The 19,544-nt window shown below is 41.6% G+C and overlaps 1 protein-coding gene across 43 annotated transcripts in view; it reads right to left on the bottom strand.

The window, feature by feature from the left end:
- Window positions 1-3,549: 3,549 nt before the first annotated feature.
- LOC121554718 (receptor-type tyrosine-protein phosphatase delta-like) overlaps window positions 3,550-19,544 on the bottom strand; it is a 597,272-nt gene continuing 581,277 nt past the window's right edge. For all 43 annotated transcript variants that reach the window (XM_045211917.1, XM_045211930.1, XM_041868419.2 and 40 more), the window contains 10 exons: window positions 18,453-18,628; window positions 14,750-14,869; window positions 14,371-14,525; window positions 8,208-8,493; window positions 6,626-6,804; window positions 6,387-6,513; window positions 5,994-6,119; window positions 4,823-4,977; window positions 4,263-4,398; window positions 3,550-3,918 (listed from right to left, as the gene is read on the bottom strand). In XM_045211917.1, the coding sequence (XP_045067852.1) occupies window positions 3,850-3,918; window positions 4,263-4,398; window positions 4,823-4,977; window positions 5,994-6,119; window positions 6,387-6,513; window positions 6,626-6,804; window positions 8,208-8,493; window positions 14,371-14,525; window positions 14,750-14,869; window positions 18,453-18,628 (1,529 nt within the window). In that variant the 3' untranslated portion in view covers window positions 3,550-3,849. The remainder of the gene's footprint in view (window positions 3,919-4,262; window positions 4,399-4,822; window positions 4,978-5,993; window positions 6,120-6,386; window positions 6,514-6,625; window positions 6,805-8,207; window positions 8,494-14,370; window positions 14,526-14,749; window positions 14,870-18,452; window positions 18,629-19,544) is intronic.

The raw sequence follows: 19,544 nt of genomic DNA, 5'->3' as shown, positions 1-19,544 counted from the left end.
CCTAACCACTTCCCTATATGTATTATTAACAATACAGGCCATTCTTCAGCTGACATGACATGATAATGCAACTTATGAAACCTGAGGTGCGTTCAGTTCGCTTGAACGTTTGTACTGAAGGACACGTTTCCCCAAAATGTTATTGTAAATTCTTGAACAGACTTCGAGGTACGTTTGCTCTCTTTTGGGGGGTGTGGCGAGGTGTGGCATGAAGCAATGAGTAACGTATTTAAAGGGATGTGGCCATGCTGACAGCGCTCCCCAACCTCCCTGTTTTTCAACTGGTCGTTCAGTACAGCACCGTTACCGTTCAATTGAACGTTCCAGAACGTAAAAACTTATTGAACGCAGCCCTGGCCATGACAAGCTTGGTATAGTGTGTCTAGAATTACAATTTAAATTGTCTCCCTTGTTCCTTCCCTCCAATTTCCAACGGTGGTCATTGGTAGATGTACAGTTGAGGCCCAGGTTTCAGCTGATGTGTCAGTGACAGAGTTAATTGCACTATGAAAATTCATTATGGCATGATGAGGCCATATTTTTTTGGGGGCAGGAGAACTATGGATTTCATTAATGACACTGCCAACGAGAGGAAAAATGGCCTCATCAGTCTTTTAAAGTCAATGTGAGATGGAGGGAAAAAAAGTGAGACCATGGTGCATAACACAGACATTTTTTAATAGAATTCATTTATAACAAATGGAACTTGTGTCAGCAAATAACTGATTTTCTTTCGTCACCAATGTAACCTAAGTAAGAAAATAAAAAGCACTCCTTTCATTCAGAAAAAAAAAACAGTTTACGCTTACAACTAACCAGAGGTAATTGTATGATTCTTTTAACAAGCCATTTTTTTGTTTACAATTTCATTAATTAATTTCAGTCTATGCATCCAGACGAGAGATAGATAGAGAGCAGAGAGAACACAACGTTTATTTCTGTAATGACACTCCAAGCTTGAATGGTGAAGCCACGTTAGTTAATAACAGATGGTTGGGACAAATTTAGGAAAGTCGTCTTCTGGAGTAATCATGGCACCAGAATGGATGCTCTTTTTGCCACAAACTTTTTTTTTTGTCTTTTTCAAAGTTGATACCTTTTTTGTGTTATTTACATACACACAACGTGAACGTTGAAGGAAATTCTTACAGATGGGTTCAAGTAATATATTATTGGGTTCAGAATCAATAGGGCAGTGCATAGTACAAAGATATAGAAAGTGCAATTCTTCCTACTAGGCCAGCTGCAGCCATTCTGCAATGTTTCACCATGCATAATGGAAATCAAAAGATCAAGATGGGAAAAACTAAATTCATGTTGTGGATCAATTAATGTACAAATACTGCTGAACTAAGTACATAAAATGTGGCATCGAGGTTAAATAATAAAATCACTTGTATACTGTTTTATATATATATATATATATATATATATATATATATATATATATATATATATATATATATATATATATATATATATAAAAGCAACTAATCCAAAAAACTAAACAATTTAGCTGCTTGAAATAAAAAGGGAAAGAAAGCACCTGGAATGCACATCCACAAAGCCATCAAAGAGAGCGAGGGCCAAATAAAAGAGGGGTCCAAAATATGTTGTGTCCTCAACCCAAAAACCATAGTTTACTGTAGAAGTAAGTCTTCCACGATAGCAGACGTAGTAACACACAATTAAGGATTGTCAGAGTTGTAACACTAACCTGTTCCAACAGTATGTATCTTTCTGCAACTGTTTATAATTGCAAATACATGTATCAGTTGAATACTTTCAAGCCTATAGCATAGTGAAGGGATCCTTTGGCTGAGTGTCTATACACTTTGTCAATACAACGAGTGTCAAACATGCGGCCCTATATGAACAGTCAATAAAAGCTAATTGACTTCGCAAATATTCTCATGGTCTTTGTTGACAACAGGCATGTGGCATTGACTCCTTAATAGACCTAATAGTCCTAGTTTGTTTAAAATGCACATTGACTTTCTGTGAAGGTATCAGTGAACGACATGGGAGTCTTCAATGTTTTATTATTTTTACTAAGCCACAATAAGGCAACAGAAAATGAAAAAAGGAGCCTTGCCATGTACGTATTTGCATATATAATTTCATATTATGTGATAAATGAATACTTAAGGTAAAAATGTAATATACAGTTACATGTACTATATGCATGGACTACTCAAAGAATACAATAATGTGTTAAATGAACGTTATAAAAAACAGGTATAAATATAAGGCACTCTAAATGCTAAATGATGAAAGTTATGTCTTTGTACCTTGCCCTATTGTATGGAGCAATGACTTAGTCTAAGGGACCCCCTGCTCTTCTATAGAACTACAGACTGTATGAGTGTATCTCACCATGGGAACAACAATGTCATGATGACTAACAAAGTATCCACATGAACCCTATCTATAATACACCTATTTATTGCACAATAAAATATGCACTTAATCAGAATGCGTTTTGTCCTACTGATGTGCATTCCAGTGAAAAATATCTTAATTTCCCCCAAAGTATAGAAATCTAATTGTGGAAGCTTTCATATACAATCCTTTCGTTTTATATATAGCCATAGATTAGGTATTTTATTTCAATATACATATGTTATAGGTTATGCAATTGTATTATTCATATATAATTCATATATAATTTATATATCTCTCATCTTATATACCATAAATATGTATATATCATATCATGTATTTTATCCATCAGGTGCTCATCTTTTACCATCATTCTAACATGGAAGAACTAAGATAATCGGTAGCAGCAACTTCATACTTTGCTCATCCCTGTTGATTCCACGAAGCCCCAGTTTATCGCATGGGTGTAAGTAGGTTATTGTGTATGTGATCATGGACAAATAAGACAAAACTAAAAATCCTGTAACAAAGTCGACATTTGGTAGTGTGAATACAGGACTGCACAAAGTGCAAAAAAAATACAAGAAAAAATAAAGAGCAAGATACCGAAAAGAGCAAAGACTTTCTCTGCATGACGGTACATACATTAGAACAGTTCTACAGCTTAAAAAAATACAACTCGGAAGAACAAAATGAACGATTACGCAAATACTTTGTTTAAATCACTTTGTCGAGTGATGCGTTTAGTTAAAAAAAGGAAATCAAATTTCACACGGTTCAAAATGAAACACATATCAGCTGTATAGTAAAGTACTAAAAAACGAAATCAATAGGTTTTATTTTCATATCTTTAAACATTCCCCCTTCCCCCCAATTATTTAAATGATGAACGTTGTGACAGGAAACGGGGTATATTATTAATTATTACTTTAGCTGTGTCCTGTTTTTCATATTGGACCAAGCACTGGTGTCTTCTTTTTTGATGGGTAGATGTCTCTGTGTAGTTTGATTGTGGAACAGAAATGTCTCTTTACAATGTGCATCGAGTTTTAAGCCATTCTCTGTGCCTCCATTTGCCTCTCCTATGGTTTGTAATATGATGTATTACTTGTCAATGTAATAGTACGTTGTGTTATTTTTTTGTTTATGTTTCTTTCAATTATTTGAACCCAAGACGAATCCTTGAAGCAACAGAAGAAAAAAAATATTCCATAAGATGCTTCAACAGTCAGGATTCCCTCTCTCTTTCCCGTGTCAGGGTGAGTTCCATGGGTTCTAGGAAACACTTGGTCCTCCAGGAATCATCTTTATTAATTTTTTGACATTTTTGTGTCTCACATCCAACACTTAATTGAGTCTTTAGCTAAGAGTTAAGAAGTACTTTCTCAAGCAGGAAATTATGGCTCAGAAAAGAGGCTCGCTGGGGTTGTCCAAGGGCCTTCTGCTTTTCCTCCGGGACAGGGACTCTTACGTAGCATAGTGGTCAAAGCTCCCAAGGTATTCCAAGCCAGCTCTGTAACAGAACTGGTATTGATCCTGAGGAGAAAGGAGAGAAAGAAAATTAGACCTGTCACTATTTTCCAACCAGGTATTATTTCTTTCTTTCTCTGTCTAGCACTCTTTCTTTTTTGTCTCTCCATATGGATGATCTTTAGTTTCACTGGCCATCATTCTCTTTTTCTCTGTCTGCCACTGTCACATTTTCATTTGCTGCTGCTCTGAAATGTGATAAATAAGCTTAGAAAGAAACTTCCTTGATTCACCACTACCTAATAGTTAACAATATATAGTGTGGCAGCTAGGTAGGTAGGTTATGTATCATGCTCGGTTGACCTCCATAAGGTGAGAGGTGTGGAGAGTACAGTTACAGGGCATCTCACCTCTGTCTGCACCATGGCTGGTCTCTGTGTCCGGAGCATTTTCACCGTCTGGAAAATATCCACCACGCCCTCATACCTCATCCGCTCTAATACGATGCTGAGGGTGATGAAGACTCCGGTCCTACCCACGCCCGCACTGCGAGAAAGATGATCAGACACTAAATAAACAGTCTGAGAACCTCCAAGCTGTTGACAACATGACCAGACAAAACCACACATGACCAGACAAAACCACACATGACCAGACAAAACAATGCAGTCAAGACTAGACTGTTATTATTTGTCTTTGTTCTCTAGACTGTTTATATTTATTTTTCCTACCTGCAATGATATGTCAGAGGACTCTGCTGTGGGGTGTCTGGGAGCTAATTTAATGTCTGGATAGATATTTGATCTTATCTTTTATCCTGGTAGGATCAAAGTAAAGCATCACTATTTCCATTGCAAGTCAAGCTAAATCTTTTAAATACCATTAAACCTTGTGGTATTTTATTGTACTTGCTTACCATACTGTCTGTGTATGACATAAAACTCCATTGAACATAAAATATTATCCTTACCTACAATGGACTGAGATAGGCCCATCTTGCCCAAACTGTTCTTTTGTTTTATGCACTTGGCCGATAAAATCGATGAAGCCCTCTCCCGATTTTGGCACTCCTTGCTCGGGCCAGTCTGTAAACTGAAACTGCCTTACCGTCCGTGACTGTCCATCCTGGAAAAATAGGGAGAGAGAATACAGTGTGCTCACTTGAATGGAACGTCACGCCAAGATATGGAAAAACGACAAAGTGCAAGTGATGAAGTCAAGGCAACCCGTCTAATGCACTTGACAAACAGGCCAAGTCGGAAGATAGTGAAGGAAAAAAAGGAAAACTGACTATCTCAATATGCCTCAGTAATGACACAGGCTCTTGTGTGCTTTTCTATTGAAGATCCCAGTCGTTAGCATATCAGGGTGCATTGAGGCACACAGTTTTAAGCACCAGACAGGCGTTTGTTACTAAAGATATCTGTCATTTTCACCTGAATGTATTAATATATGAATACTAAAGACACTAAGTCCTTTGATGTGCCTGCGTTCGGTAGGCTCTTGAAATGCTGTCTTTGAGGGTGTGCATTACTTAAGTGATATTGTATCCCCTTGATAAGGGGAAGTAATCCTATTCAGGTCCCAGTGTAACACACACTACAAAGGAGAAGCCTGCACCATTTATCTGTGTAAGCCTTTGATGGAATTAAAAACTCCCAGCGGCTCAAGGCTGCCAGGAGCAGTATTTGTTTTTACACCATTGACACATGTCATAATTCCCTCAAATATATTTCTGCATATATTCATTTTAAATCATCAAGTTTGGTATGAACAGCATATTTGATCTGGGGCCTATATGTTGGCTTGAAGAAAAAAACGGTCAGTAGGAGTCGGCCAACTGACGCTGTAAACAATTTCAGTCTAAGTCTCAATCTGAACCATTAAAATCAAATGGCTCAAAAAATTGTAATGGGTGCCGCTAGTTGTGTCTCTGTTTCTATCATCAAACAGACACAGTTGTTTAAAGACAAAGACTTCAAAGTAGACAGATTTATCCGTTTGACCAAACTCCACAATGTAAACAACGAATCTGATATATTTGGACAAAAACTACAAAGTCTGGAACGCTTTCTAGCACTGTCAAATCTCAATGACTGTTTAGACAGTAAAGGAGGGCTGTATTACAGTACAGTACTTACCCTGGCGTCAGTCACTTTGAACTCTCTCAGGATGTACTGTGGCATGTTGTACTCAGCCATGGGGTCCACCACAAAGTACTGGTATCTGGCCGACCTCTCTGCTGGCCAATACTGGTGGCATTTTTCCTGCAGCGGAGGAAAAACAACAGAAACAAACTTTCAGTGTACTTTGTACGGTACACTGAAATTCCAGCAGAGTGCCTGGATATCTTACAGATTGTGGTTGTACATGCTGTTTACGATGTGTCATTGTTGGTCTGAATTCAATTTATTTTGCATAGTTCAAGAACTACATAGAATAGAGTAGTTGAAGTAGCACAATTGTTATATGTATTGTTAAAGAAGCAGCAACATTTGATTAGCACAGAGACAACATCATTTTGCATAACATACTCTGCCCATTTCTCTGAGCTTTGTTAGCATGACCACGATGGTGGAGTTGTGCTCCCAGAGCATCCTCCAGAAGTCCTCCGTGGTCTCCGCTAGAGGCCCTTGAGTGGCAATATAGGCTTTCTGTTGCCTGTGGACATAAAACAATATGCTCTCTTGAATAACACAGAATACATGGTAAAAGTGGACTACCATTTGAGTCCCTTATTCAACTATCTTGGTCGACAGAGTTGAAAGCTCACCTGTATCCATCAATGAAACTGGCATTGATGTAGTCGGAGCCCTCCACCCCTCGGATTGGCTGAAGACACACTCGTGTGGACTCGTATGGCATTATGTTCACAAGGCGGTTCTTGAACTTGTTGCAGGGGAGATTGGCACTGATGAATCGCGACGTATGGGCTTTAGTGTTGGCTAAACGCTAGAGAGAGGGAGATAAGAAGCACTGCGGTTAGGTCACTGCTGGCAAACGCTGCTGTCTTCCTTTTATTTCCCTAGTGCCTGGCTTGTGGTTGACATAAAAAACAGGGGGTTTGTCTAATATAAAGACGTAAACGTTATTAATAATCACATGCTACCAAAGTGAGGGGAGGCCTTAGGAGGATTATGTGTTCTCGGCTGCCAAAAATTCTGAACAGAAAAAGGCTACGCTGTTTACTGCATCTACAGTACTTACATATTTAATGTTAACATTAAGTATGTAAGGGGAACCTAGTGGATTATTGTTGCTGCTCAGGTTTGCAGTGCGGGGCACAAAATTGCATTTTGTGATGAACATGAAAATGGATGCTGCGGCAAGCCCGACGTGGACAGGGCAACGGGTAATCTAACCTGTTTCACATCTCTTAGGGGTATCATCATTCATCATTGGCCAAGGGAAGTAGGTGTGTGACAAGCAAGGCAAACAAGCTTTACATACAGCACATATAACACACTGCAGACTGGCTGACTATGACGGGTGGGTGGGTTGGTAGTGGAGCCTGCTCATTGTAAATGCAGGGTGTATGTTCTAAGCCCCCTCTGGCAACTGTCCTAGTCATGGGGGAAAACCGGTGTTTGACATTTTGCTGTAAAACTACCCCTCTTATAACCATAAGGGTGGAACGGAAAGGGGAAAGGGGTAACCAAAGGGGGGGATTTAGTCGGGTTACAATAGGAAGGCTAACTAACTGGAATGGGGGAAACCACAGGCCCCACGCTGTCTCGCTGGGCTAATGGGAATTGGAAAAGTGTCTGTGAGTGGTGGTACTGAGATTGGCCAATCAATGGCGCCAGGGCCAGGATGTGACTTGGAGCTGGGGGAGGGGAGGATGGGGGGCGAGAGGGCTGGGGTTTTTACATAAAAAAATATCTAACCACCCTCTGACTTTCGGTAAATACAATATATTTAAGTTTTCTGTAAAACCTCACATGGGAACAGACCAAATTGGACATAAAAAGGGACTGGTGCTTGCTAGTACGTTTTTTTCCTTCTTCTTTTCTTTATGTAGCCAGTTCCTCTTTTGTCTGCATGGGCCTTTGGAACAAAAGCAGGATATGAGCTGGAGCACATTGCTCTTTGGTTAGCATCCAGTCCAATGTCTTTATGTTGGCTGTTTGTCTGTAGCGTGTAATGCTGCTTTATCAGTTTAGCTATTCCTTTTACAATATATTTTTGCAATAAATTGAATGCATACTCATGTAAGCTACTTTTACAACTAGCTTGCGCTGAACTGAATTATTTCCCCTTGAAAATAATTGTAATTTCTGTGTGGATTCTTCCAATTATCGACAAAGAATTTGAAATTAACTTCCATGCCAATAATACAGCACGGACCGGCTTACCTTGAACTCCAGTTCCATGCCTGAGACGTTCTCTCCACCCTCGATCCCAGTCAGCTTCTGGATGTAGGCGTAGAGGTTTCGGGCGGGCACTTCGGTGGTGCCGCAAGTGATGGCCTCCTGGAGCGCATCGTGGATGAACACGTACTGGTCCTCCGTCTGCACCATGTAGTTCCGCTGGGCGCGCATCAGCGTCACGTGGCCGTAGATGTCCACCGTCTTCTCGTGCTTGATGCGCTCCATCATGGCGTCGATCACGATGAAGCAGCCCGTGCGGCCCACCCCGGCACTAAAGACAAAACAAAGATGGCAAACTTGAAATTGGCCCCCTTAAGAGACACAATAGCCTGTGTGCAGCATTGTGGCACCCAAACACACACGGAACAGAGGAAGGGAAACGATCAGTGCTGTGAGGTTGACTTGCTACTGACTCGTTTTGGCAATTGATGACTTCAGCTAAATGTTTTAGTGGCTCATCCATCTTGACAGATGTAAACCACGATGCACCTTTGAGATAATATCTTTGTGAGGAGAAAGTATTATGTATAAACAGATAACAGGCCTAGTTAGAATCAGCATTTCATCTACAGGTGGAAATGATTTATTTTACAACGGTAATTACCTAAAACTACATCTGTGGTTTTCACTCTAACATTTTTGTATTCTGTATCCCGACCTAACATATACCCTTCATACCCCAGTGCACCACTATCTGCTGTGCAAGCCCATTCACCTATGATGAGAATGACTACCCTCCATTGGTGGAGAATGAGTGACAGATCCACGCTGGGAGAGGTGCCCTGCCTCAGTGGTGAGGAGACCTAAGAAGCTCCCTGGCTACACAGGGACCAGACCAGGGGCTAACCCCTTGGCCTCGTTGCTAACCCCTTGACCACAGCAGAGCTGACCGTTTTGGCTTTGAGCGTAAGTGGTGCTGCAGAGGCAGTGGGTGGAGGAGAATGGCTCCGGCTGCAGTGGTCTGGTCTACAGCGTGGCTCTCTGCTGGCACTGCAATGGTGCTATTTTTCTTCTTAATTTTTTTGGACGATGGCATCGCGGAGAGTGTGAACTCCAGTCCGCCTGACAGCTCATGTCTTCCCCAGCCGAGCATTGACAAGACAGTCAGTTGTTGGCTGGCTGCTCTAAAGTAAATAGGTTATTCAACCCATTAAGTCGACATGGCTACGAGGTGTGAGCAACACTCCCCTGACTCTCTTCCCCTGATAGGCCATTTGTTTTTCATTTATACAGAGAAAAAAAGAAGGGAAAAAAACTAAAGAGGGAGTTAAGATAGTCCCCGGGGCCCAAGTCTGGCTAATGTGCTGTGGTGCAGCAGAGAGGAAATTAAAACGCATACGGGAGTCGTTTGTCGCTGCAAATCATTGTGTGGTTGCGCTTAAAATGGCCGACATTACTTGATTGATTTGGGGACGTGTTTAGATGCAGGCTTTATCGCGACTCTTGAGGTATTACCCAGATGCTCATGGGTGTTGCTGGGCTTTCTGAAAGATTGGTATGTGTGTGTCTGAACCACACGTGATTCTGAAATACTGTGTGTGATATGGGCTCAGGAATATTTGGGGATATGAATCACATCCAGAGTCTAAGGAGCAGCACTCTCCAGAGCACGGCGGAGGGAGAAAACACGACAAGTGCAAGACATTTTCTACCCTGGCCCCAGCTGTTTCCAATCCTTCGCCAATTTAAAGTACAGTCCCAAACGCCAGAGAGTGATGACCTGTGAGCAAGCCATTGACAGTGTGACAGCATCGAGAGATGGGCAGGTGGAGGAAGAAGAGGAGGAGCAGGGGTGACATAGCCACTTGGCTCGCCTCCTCCGTTATCGGCAGAGAGAGAAAGAGAGGCTCTGTACGTTTGGCAGTCATGGGGGATGGTTGGCCCTGATTTGGGGCCTGTTTCTCCCGCTCCCCCCTGCACTAAAGGCCTGACACTGGCTGCTCTGACAGGCGCGGCCAGCTGCTTTGGACGTCAGCAGACATCAGTGTTAGGCTAATGTGTTTTCAATGTTTTTTCAATGTTTTCTCAGAGTTTGGGGAATGGGGAGATTGCACATTGTAAAATACAGCTGCAACTGGACCCGGAGTAGATAAAGCCTGGTCAAAGTAAAAGCAATTACATGTTGGTATGGTTACTGAATCTATTTTGGTCGGGCAACCTCTCAAGATGCCTTTTTACACCCCATTCACCCATTAAACAGACACACAGACCAACCAAACCATTAACTTAAAATTCACCATAACAGTTCAGTGTATGGCTTATAATTGCGACCAGAAGGCTGTGCAATTATTTCCACATTTACAGTGTGTATCAAAATGCTCCACCTCTATTCAAGATTAGTTTTAGTGTATCGGTACTAAATACAATGAGACTGTCTGAATGGCAACGTAGTTACATCAGAGATAAAGTCATACCATAACAAGATTTTGTGTGTTTGTGTGTATACGTGTAAACGTGTGTGTCTATACACCCTCCTGCAGTTTGGTTACATTGTTCTCCACAATCTCAAAAGGAGACACTGGCTGCATCCGAAATGGCACCCTATCCCCTATGGTCCCTGGTCAAAGGTAGTGCATTATATAGTGAATAGGATGCCATTTCAGACACAGCCAATGATAAATTCTTAACCCATCATGTGATGTGTGAGACTAGACCGCAATCTCGCCACTCGAGGAGAAATGGTGGAGAATATTACATTTCACTGTGCGATGAGGCAATAAGGTCATTAAAGACAGACTTCCAAATTCCTTGCAGAAGACTATGTTTATTCCTTCCTCCTCTTCATACGAGACACCACTCTAACGTTACCACTAACATGAACCTCGAACGTCTGTCTGTGCTGTACCTATTGTTCAAGTAGACAGACTATGAATCATACAACAACCTCCAAAGAGTATGTCTGTCGCCCAGACACATTGAAAAAGGGACATTTTTCCTAACTAAATGGTGTCTCTTTAATTATCCCAGCATTGAACCAGTGCTGCTCTTTGAGCGACGCAGAGAGCTGCAGAAAGGGCCGGCGATCCCGGTTACATTCAATCATGTCCATTGTGACTTCTCCCTGTGAGCCCATAACGCCTGAATGGCCCTGGTTCCAATAGGAGCACAACGGTCCGCAACCCCGTGGGTCACAGAGAACAGAATGGAACTGTTGAAACACGGAACCTAGTTTAGTGCTCCGTGGGGGTGGGTGGGAGACTTTTACAATATGCACCCCCCACAAGAAACGATGACCTCACCTCATGAGGAGAGAGAGCGAGAGCGAGAGAGAGAGCGAGAGAGAGAGCGAGAGCGAGAGAGAGAGAGCGAGCGAGAGACAGCGAGAGCGAGAGAGCGAGCGAGAGACAGAGAGAGCGAGCGAGAGACAGAGAGAGAGAGAACACATGGATGTACTTTTAATAATATCCTTCTTCACTGCTCCTCGGAGGGAATGTTGGCTGACGTCCACAGCTGGGTTTGGGAAGTTTTCCACGTATAATATAAAGTGTTCTGTTGAAATATAGGGATAGTTTACTCTGATCCTGTGTTGTAGGACATTTCCATTTTTCTCTGAAGCTTTGTTGAAAGTTTGAGCATCAATGTTGGCCACAGGACTTAAGATGCAATCTCGCATAGGCCTACTTAATGTTACTCTCTAATGAGCTTCAGACTGTAAACTGACAAACTCACATTAGTCAATCATTTTACTAGAGAACTTGGCCATAAAGTGAACTTTTCATGCACTGTGATTGCAATGGGTATATAATACTGTGGGAATCAACATCAAATTGAATAATGATAATATAATGATAATCCAATTTAATTGTTTTGTCACTCATTATAAAAAACACAATCAAACTCAAAGCCCCAATGCTCCTAATTGCCCTGCACTGCCAGGCTTCAACAGGGAAGCCATTTTTAATGAACAAAAGACATGAAGCACTTTGAAACCAGGCGAGCCAATTTTTTAAACAGAACACCAACCACTTACCCTCACCTCACTGTCTATGACTGTCAAGTTTTTACAAGGCATGTCATCCACAGTAATGTTAAGATGGCTAGCTCGCTATTAAGCATGACATATATACGACCATCGATGGGAAGGTCTGAAGTGGCTAGTAGATGGACAGAGTGAGAGTGACCATGGCTCTCTGTGTGACAGGAATGTCATATCTGGGAGGCTCCTCTACGGTCCCATTCGTAATGTGCACTCTTGAAGCCTGCGTAAATTGGGGTCTCTGTCTGGGCTTGACAACAAAGCAGCTAAATCAATAATAGCACTTGAGACACGGTCGACTTTGGTCAGACATTAATTCTGCTCCTTCCACTCCAGAGGCCATTACAGATTAAATTATTGTATGTGTGTTGTGTGTGTTTGTGTGTCAAATTAATTCTGCTCCTTTGACTCCAGGGGCCATTACAGATGAAATTATTGTATGTGTGTCGTGTGCGTTTGTTTGTGTCGATGAGTGTTTGAGAGAAAGTCTAAGGAAAATATGTTCAACAAACTGTCAAAAGAAATGACACTGATGATACTTGTGTTTGTGTTGTGTGAAAGCTAAAAACAATGTTTTTTGGGGATTGGGTCACACCCACACCTACTTTGATTATGTATTTTGGTCAGTTTGAGTGTTGCAACACTGATTTTTTACAGGGAGCATCGAAAAGGTGTTTTCCTGCAAACAATAGCCTGGCCAGCTAATTAATCAAATACCCTAGGGCCTGTACAATGTAGTTAATTATACGCCACAAAAAAATCATTTTTTTTCCCCTTTACAGCTTTTGTTTAGACTTGCAAATGGTCTGTGATAAACAGCCCGCAATCAACAGCCTTGCGAGATAGAGGGCTTGATGGACCGGCCATCTCACCAACTCTCCATGCTCATCCTGAAATCTAAGGGTGCGTCCCAATAATATCTCCTTTCTCATGAAGTGTGCACTCGTTCTTCACACAAATCTAAAAGCATTGGATTAGTGGAGGCAGGGCCAGTGGGAGTTCCCCCCATATTTATTAAACCAGTATTTCCTTTCAAATCAATAAAGGAAGTGAACAAGTGTACACTTTGGGAGAGATACGCAGAGATAATTGGAACGTAGCCTTAAGTTAACTTTCTGATGCAAGAATTAAAAGGAACAAATGTGGTGGTCTGACAAGGCATAGGGGATGTGGGATTGTGTGAAATGCATTTGTACGGATTTGAAGCTCTACACTTCCTTTATCTGATGCGGTGGCGAGGCATTAAAACACCAATCTGCTGAGTGACATTAATTCCTGCATTCTGGTTCGCCGTAAAAAGTCTGGATTTTTCAATTTAAACTGATTCTGCGACTAGGTCTAATTAACTCCAGCATGTAGTAATTTGTATTCTTTGGTAATCCCTTTTATTGTCCGTTTTTCAGACATAAGTTTGTATCTTCTTGCTTGCTCTCTCAGTTCCATTTTCTGTCCCCCTCTCTCTCCCTTTAGCTATCTCTCTCTCTGAACACACGCACACACACACACACACACACACACACACACACACACACACACACACACACACACACACACACACACACACACACACACACACACACACACCAGAGCCTCCTATAACTCCCCAGTCTGAAGAGAGGCAGACAGCTACATTCTCTTTTCACCTCTGTCTGGAGTTTATTCCTTCTTGTCATTGGAAGTGAGAAGTAAGTGCTTTATTTATTGACGTTTTTTGTAATAACCCCGGGGATAAGCTGGATACTCATGGAGCGCTGATGCGTGGATGTTAGTGTGGGGAGGACAGGTGTTTGGGTGTGTCTGTGTGTGTGTGTGTGTGTGTGTGTGTGTGTGTGTGTGCGGGAGGGATTTAATTTTTGCCAAGGGCACGGACACCAGTAATCCTTACTCTGTTGTAGTAAATACCTTCAGATTGAGAAGAAAAAAAAACATCCAGCAAAGCTAGTAGGACGACTCCCTCTGGCTCTCAGTCGGTGATATGCAGCCCCTCCTCCTACCCTCCTCCTCTTTCTTCACTCTCTCTCTCTTCCTTGTCTCTTTCTCTTTCCCTCTGTGTTTTTATCTATATCTGTGACAACGCTTGAATGATGAGTAACCAGAAGGCCTAGTCCTTAGCTCGGCAGGCTAACATAGTCTATGATAGTGAAATCATGATATCATGGGAGCCTTGCTCACCTGCAGTGTACCACCATGGGCCCTGCATCTGGGGGGTTACAGGCTTTGACCCGTCTGAGGAAGGCCAGGAACGGAGTTGGGTGCTCGGGTACCCCGTGGTCCGGCCAGGCCGTGAACTGGAACTGCCTCACCTCTCTCTTCTCACTGGAACCATTCTGATAGATAGAGGGGAAGTAGGTTGTACATGGGTAGAACACACATTGGGCGACATTTTGAACAGCAGCGATAATACTTCAATACCTTGAGGAGGTGTGGTCCCTCATCTCAACCACACCTACTGGCCCGTGGATAGGGTTATCAGTTTCATTCAGACCCAAATTGGGTGTCTGACTTCCGGGTGAAATAAAGGTTAAATTAATTATGAAGAAATCAAACGTACTTTATAAAGTGCAAAGGTCCTGACACAGTATGTGGCCAGCTCCACCGTGTCCAACAGCGTCACCTGGATGAGGCCGTAGGTCTCCGTCCCTCTAGTGGGCCAGTACTGGTCACATTTCACCTGGGATTGATAGAAAAACGTCACATTAGACAACTGGTTTAGTCACAACTTCTAACTCTCTCTAACCAGTTTCCAATATACAGAGGCATCATTGCACCTACTATTGTTGAGAGGGAACTAATGACCAACTTTGCTTTGCTTGAATTATGAGTCAAATAACCAATATCTGCTATATTTTCAGTGTACAAATAATTAATCTGAGAGGGTCTGTGCCCCCCTTAATTTCAATGGGCAGGACTCCCCTGCTACACATCCCCAACAACTGTTGAATCACAATAACGTTCTGATCCGATCTGATCCTCAATGCTCCATTTCTTCCCTCTAACTCTCCGAATCACTGTCTGAGATAGAATAGACCCTAATAGACATAACTGGCAAATACTCATCCAGCTTCATAAAGGAAAGTCAATGCAAGGCAAACAGGGAAGCGAGGCTGCCAAGTCTTTCCTACGCTGCTGTGCTGACTTGTGTGATTTCACAATGGAGGGAACAAGCCCAGCTAAGACATTCCACTGAAGCCCGACAGTGCTATTTGTTAGCCTGACAGGCTCTATAATTACAATCTTAACCGCAGTTTTCCAATCACATTACAGGCACAGGTTTATTATGATTATAGCGTTTCTGTTGCCCAGCGAACAGCCAATAAAACACTACTTCCATTACAGTATTATCGTTTCGTTGCCAAAGGGAAGCACAGTGAACTCGAAGAGTCCTTATGCAGATGCCTTACCTCATACACTATAACACCCTCATCTTACATACAATGGAAGCTTATATATTGCTGCTGAAACTCAATTGAGACAACTATCTAAAAGATCAATACAGAAGATGGGGGCATTAGTTAGCAACAAAATTAAGCATATTACATCATCAAAATGTTGTCAAGCTTGACAAAGGTCTATGAGGCAGCTTTTGTATGTTTTCACAAAGCTATGAGTCATTCTTATGTGATACTTGATTATCTAAAGCAACTAACAACTAGAACCAGACAATGGTCAAAACATGCACTCGGGTCTACAATATACAGTGCCTTCAGAAAGTATTCATACCCCTTGACTTATTCCACATTTTGTTTTGTTACAGCCTGAATTCAAAATGAATTACATAAATGTTATATAATGACAAAGTGAAAACATCTTTTTCAATTTCTTTGCTAATTTATTGCAAATTAAATACTGAAATATCTCATTTACATAAGTATTCACACCCCTGAGTCAATACTTTGTCAATCACCTTTGGCAGCGATTACAGCTTTGAGTCTTTCTGGGTAAGTCTTTAAGTGTTGATCATTGCTAGACAACCATTTTCAGGTCTTGCTATAGATTTTCAAGTAGATTTAAGTCAAAACTGTAACTCGGGCCACTCAGGAACATTCACTGTCATCTTGGTAAGCAAGGTTATTGTCCTGTTGAAAGGTGAATTAATCTCTCAGTGTCTGGTGAACCAGGTTTTCGTCTAGGATTTTGCCTATGCTTAGCTCCATTCTGTTTTATCCTGAAAAACTCCCCAGTCCTTAACGATTACAAGCATACCCATAACATGATGCAGCCACCACTATGCTTGGAAATATGGAGACAGGTACTCAGTAATGTGTTCTATTGGATTTACCAATATTGCTTTGCCACATTGCTTTGCCACATTTTGTTGCAGTATTAATTTAGTGCCTTGTTGCAAACAGGATGCATGTTTTGGAATATTTTTATTCTGTACAGGCTTATTACTTATTTTCACCCTGTCATTTAGGTTACTATTGTTGAGTAACTACAATGTTGTTGATCCATCCTCAGTTTTCTCCTATCACAGCCATTAAACTCTGTAACTGTTTTAAAGTCACCATTGGCCTCATGGTGAAATCCCTGTGCGGTTTCCTTTCTCTCCGGCAACTGAGTTAGGAAGGACACCTGTATCTTTTTAGTGACTGGTTGTATTAATACACCATCCAAAAGGTGCCCTTATTTGTAAGGCATTGAAAAACCTCCCCAGTCTTTGTGGTTGAATCTGTTCTTGAAATTCACTACTCGACTGAGGGATTTTACAGATAATTGTATGTGTGGGGTACAGAGATGAGGAGGTCATTCAAAAATCATGTTAAACACTATTATTGCACACAGAGTCCATGCAACTTATTATGTGATTTGTTAAGCACATTTTTACTCCTGAACTTATTTAGGCTTGCCATAACAAAGTGGTTCAGCTTTTAATTTTTTTGTAATTTGTAAAAAATCTCGAAAAACATCATTCTACTTTGACATTATGGGGTATTGTATGTAGGCCAGTGACAAAAATCTAAATGTAATCAATTTTAAATTCAGGCTGTAACACAACAAAATGTGGAAAACATAAAGGGGTGTGAATAATTTCTGAAGGCACTGTAAGCTAACGAAGAGTAAAAGCAATCCATTCACAACATCTATTCAGACAGTTCTACCAGGTAATACAGTAAAAATGTAAGGTGGAATACATGGAATTGGTCTCCTCTTGAGAGAGCTTTGTAAACAAGTAGTTAACGATCTTTAGAGGAGGAATCGTGTGAAACTTGTAACTTGTGGAGACCATGCAGTCTTTGTTTCTTTGTGATTTCAAACATACATAAGAGACCTTGCAGTGCCAGACCAAAGTGTGTGTCTTTTAACCTTGAAAGAGTGACAGGTGCTGTGTGCTTGGTTCTTGTACCGAGTGACTGACATTTTAGCATTAGCAACAAATTCAGCTATAGCTTAAAGCGGTGCTGCTGGCTAACCTAGTGACCATGCGACTAATTACAATAACAGTATAGCATCACTAATACTAAAAAGAACAAAAGGGAAAGTCATGTTGTGGCAAATAAGTGAGTGAGTGACATCCATTGGAAACAGAATGCAAGATGTCTTGCCTTAGAGAAGAAATATGAGGGCATCTGAAGGAACATGACACAAAACACACACAAAAATAGGAACACAGAATGAAAGGAGGAATGGGGAGATCTAGGAAAATGTTAAATCAGGTATTTGCATCATAGAAGCAAATGGATAGCCATGATGAGTCTTGGGTTGGGCTATGATGTTGCTGTTTAAATATATAATAATATGCCATTTAGCAGACGCTTTTATCCAAAGCGACTTACAGTCATGCGTGCATACATTTTTTTTGTGTATGGGTGGTCCCGGGGATCGAACCCACTACCTTAGCGTTACAAGCGCCGTGCTCTACCAGCTGAGCTACAGAGGACCCTGTTTCAATGAAGCTTGGAAGTAAACGATGGAAAGTAGGCTAATTAAATTGCACCTAATTTGGAATCTGAAATTATATTCCAGCATGTTTGCTTTACAGACCACATACAATGATATCAAAATGTAGATGCCTGAAGTAGAATATATAACGATGACATAATTCAATTTAGACTTTTTCTACTTTACAAATTCAATGATATGACACGTGTGCCATATATTTAAAATGTACTGTCGTAGAATTACTCCATTTTGTTTCAGCGACCATGACTAATGTCATGGTAGGATAAAATGGACCTGTGTAACAGACCTAGACCTGTGCATGACAATCAAATGCATAATGAATCCCATAGGGCTGATTCCAGATCTGTGCTTACCCTGGATCTCTCCTCCAGTTTGGTCATCATGACGATGTTGGCACTCCGCTGTTCCCAGATCATCCTCCAGAAGTCACCAAACGTCTCGGGCAACGAGCCCTGCGTGGCGATGTACGCATTCTGCTTCCTGTAGCCGTCGATGTAGTTGGAATTGATGTAATCACTTCCAGGGATACCTGGGAAAGATGAGGGAAAGTGATTAGAATGGATGGTGTCTGGTTGGGGGGGTTTGGAGGGGGGCGAGTGGTGTGTGTGTGTGTACATATGTGTGTGGGGTCTGTATGTGGAGAGTGATTAACTTTGGTTGTATGACAAACAGGGAAAAAATGATGAGCGACACATAACAGTGGCTTTGGCTTTGATTGGGATCAATAACGTTAGTCCATCCACTAGCAGGTACTGTGAAAGGTGAAGTCCCATTCTGCTAGTGCTTAGAGGTTCAGACCCCTGCTAGTCCCACTCAATACCTTGAGTTGTTTTGACAGTGAACGACACTTAATCCTGACTGAGTTCTTTCTAACTAAAAGGGCACAACTCCAGAGTTAGTTTACTCAGCCAGGAACTACCCAGGCATACAGTCTAAGGCTACTGTGTTTTTCATTTAAGCTTTGCCATTGTGTGCCTTTTGTGTCATCTATCCATACAAAATGGCTGCCTACTAGTTGAAATACAGTGTCAATTGTTATCATACTCTTGAATGTAACGTTGATGATTCCAAAAATAGCATTTCCTCTATCTACAGTGAAACTTCAAAGCGGCGATAAAGTTTGGCTTTGAAAAACGCCTCCTTCCCACCTCTCCCCTCAACCTCACAGACAGAAAAATAAACACGAAACCAGGCAAAACTGTTTTTCTTCCACTGCCGCCTCCTACTCTCCTCTTTTTTCACTGGTTGCTAAATGAAAGCACTTTTTTATTTTTTTTCAATCCGGGGAGAGGCGAAGACGGAGCTGACAGCTAGTCAATGCTTCGGGACTGGCAGTTGGGGGCCCAGCGCACACATGGTCTACCAAGATAAGTCTCATCTGCATGGATGCCACGTTTCCATAGCCAGCCGCCCATGCTCCAACTCTCCCCCCTTTCATCCACCCC

Source organism: Coregonus clupeaformis, chromosome 39, assembly GCF_020615455.1.
Source record: "Coregonus clupeaformis isolate EN_2021a chromosome 39, ASM2061545v1, whole genome shotgun sequence".
In the NCBI taxonomy this organism is placed as follows: Eukaryota; Metazoa; Chordata; class Actinopteri; order Salmoniformes; family Salmonidae; genus Coregonus; species Coregonus clupeaformis.
The sequence above is the reverse complement of the archived record's forward strand: the minus strand, read 5'-3'. Positions and strand labels throughout refer to the sequence as shown.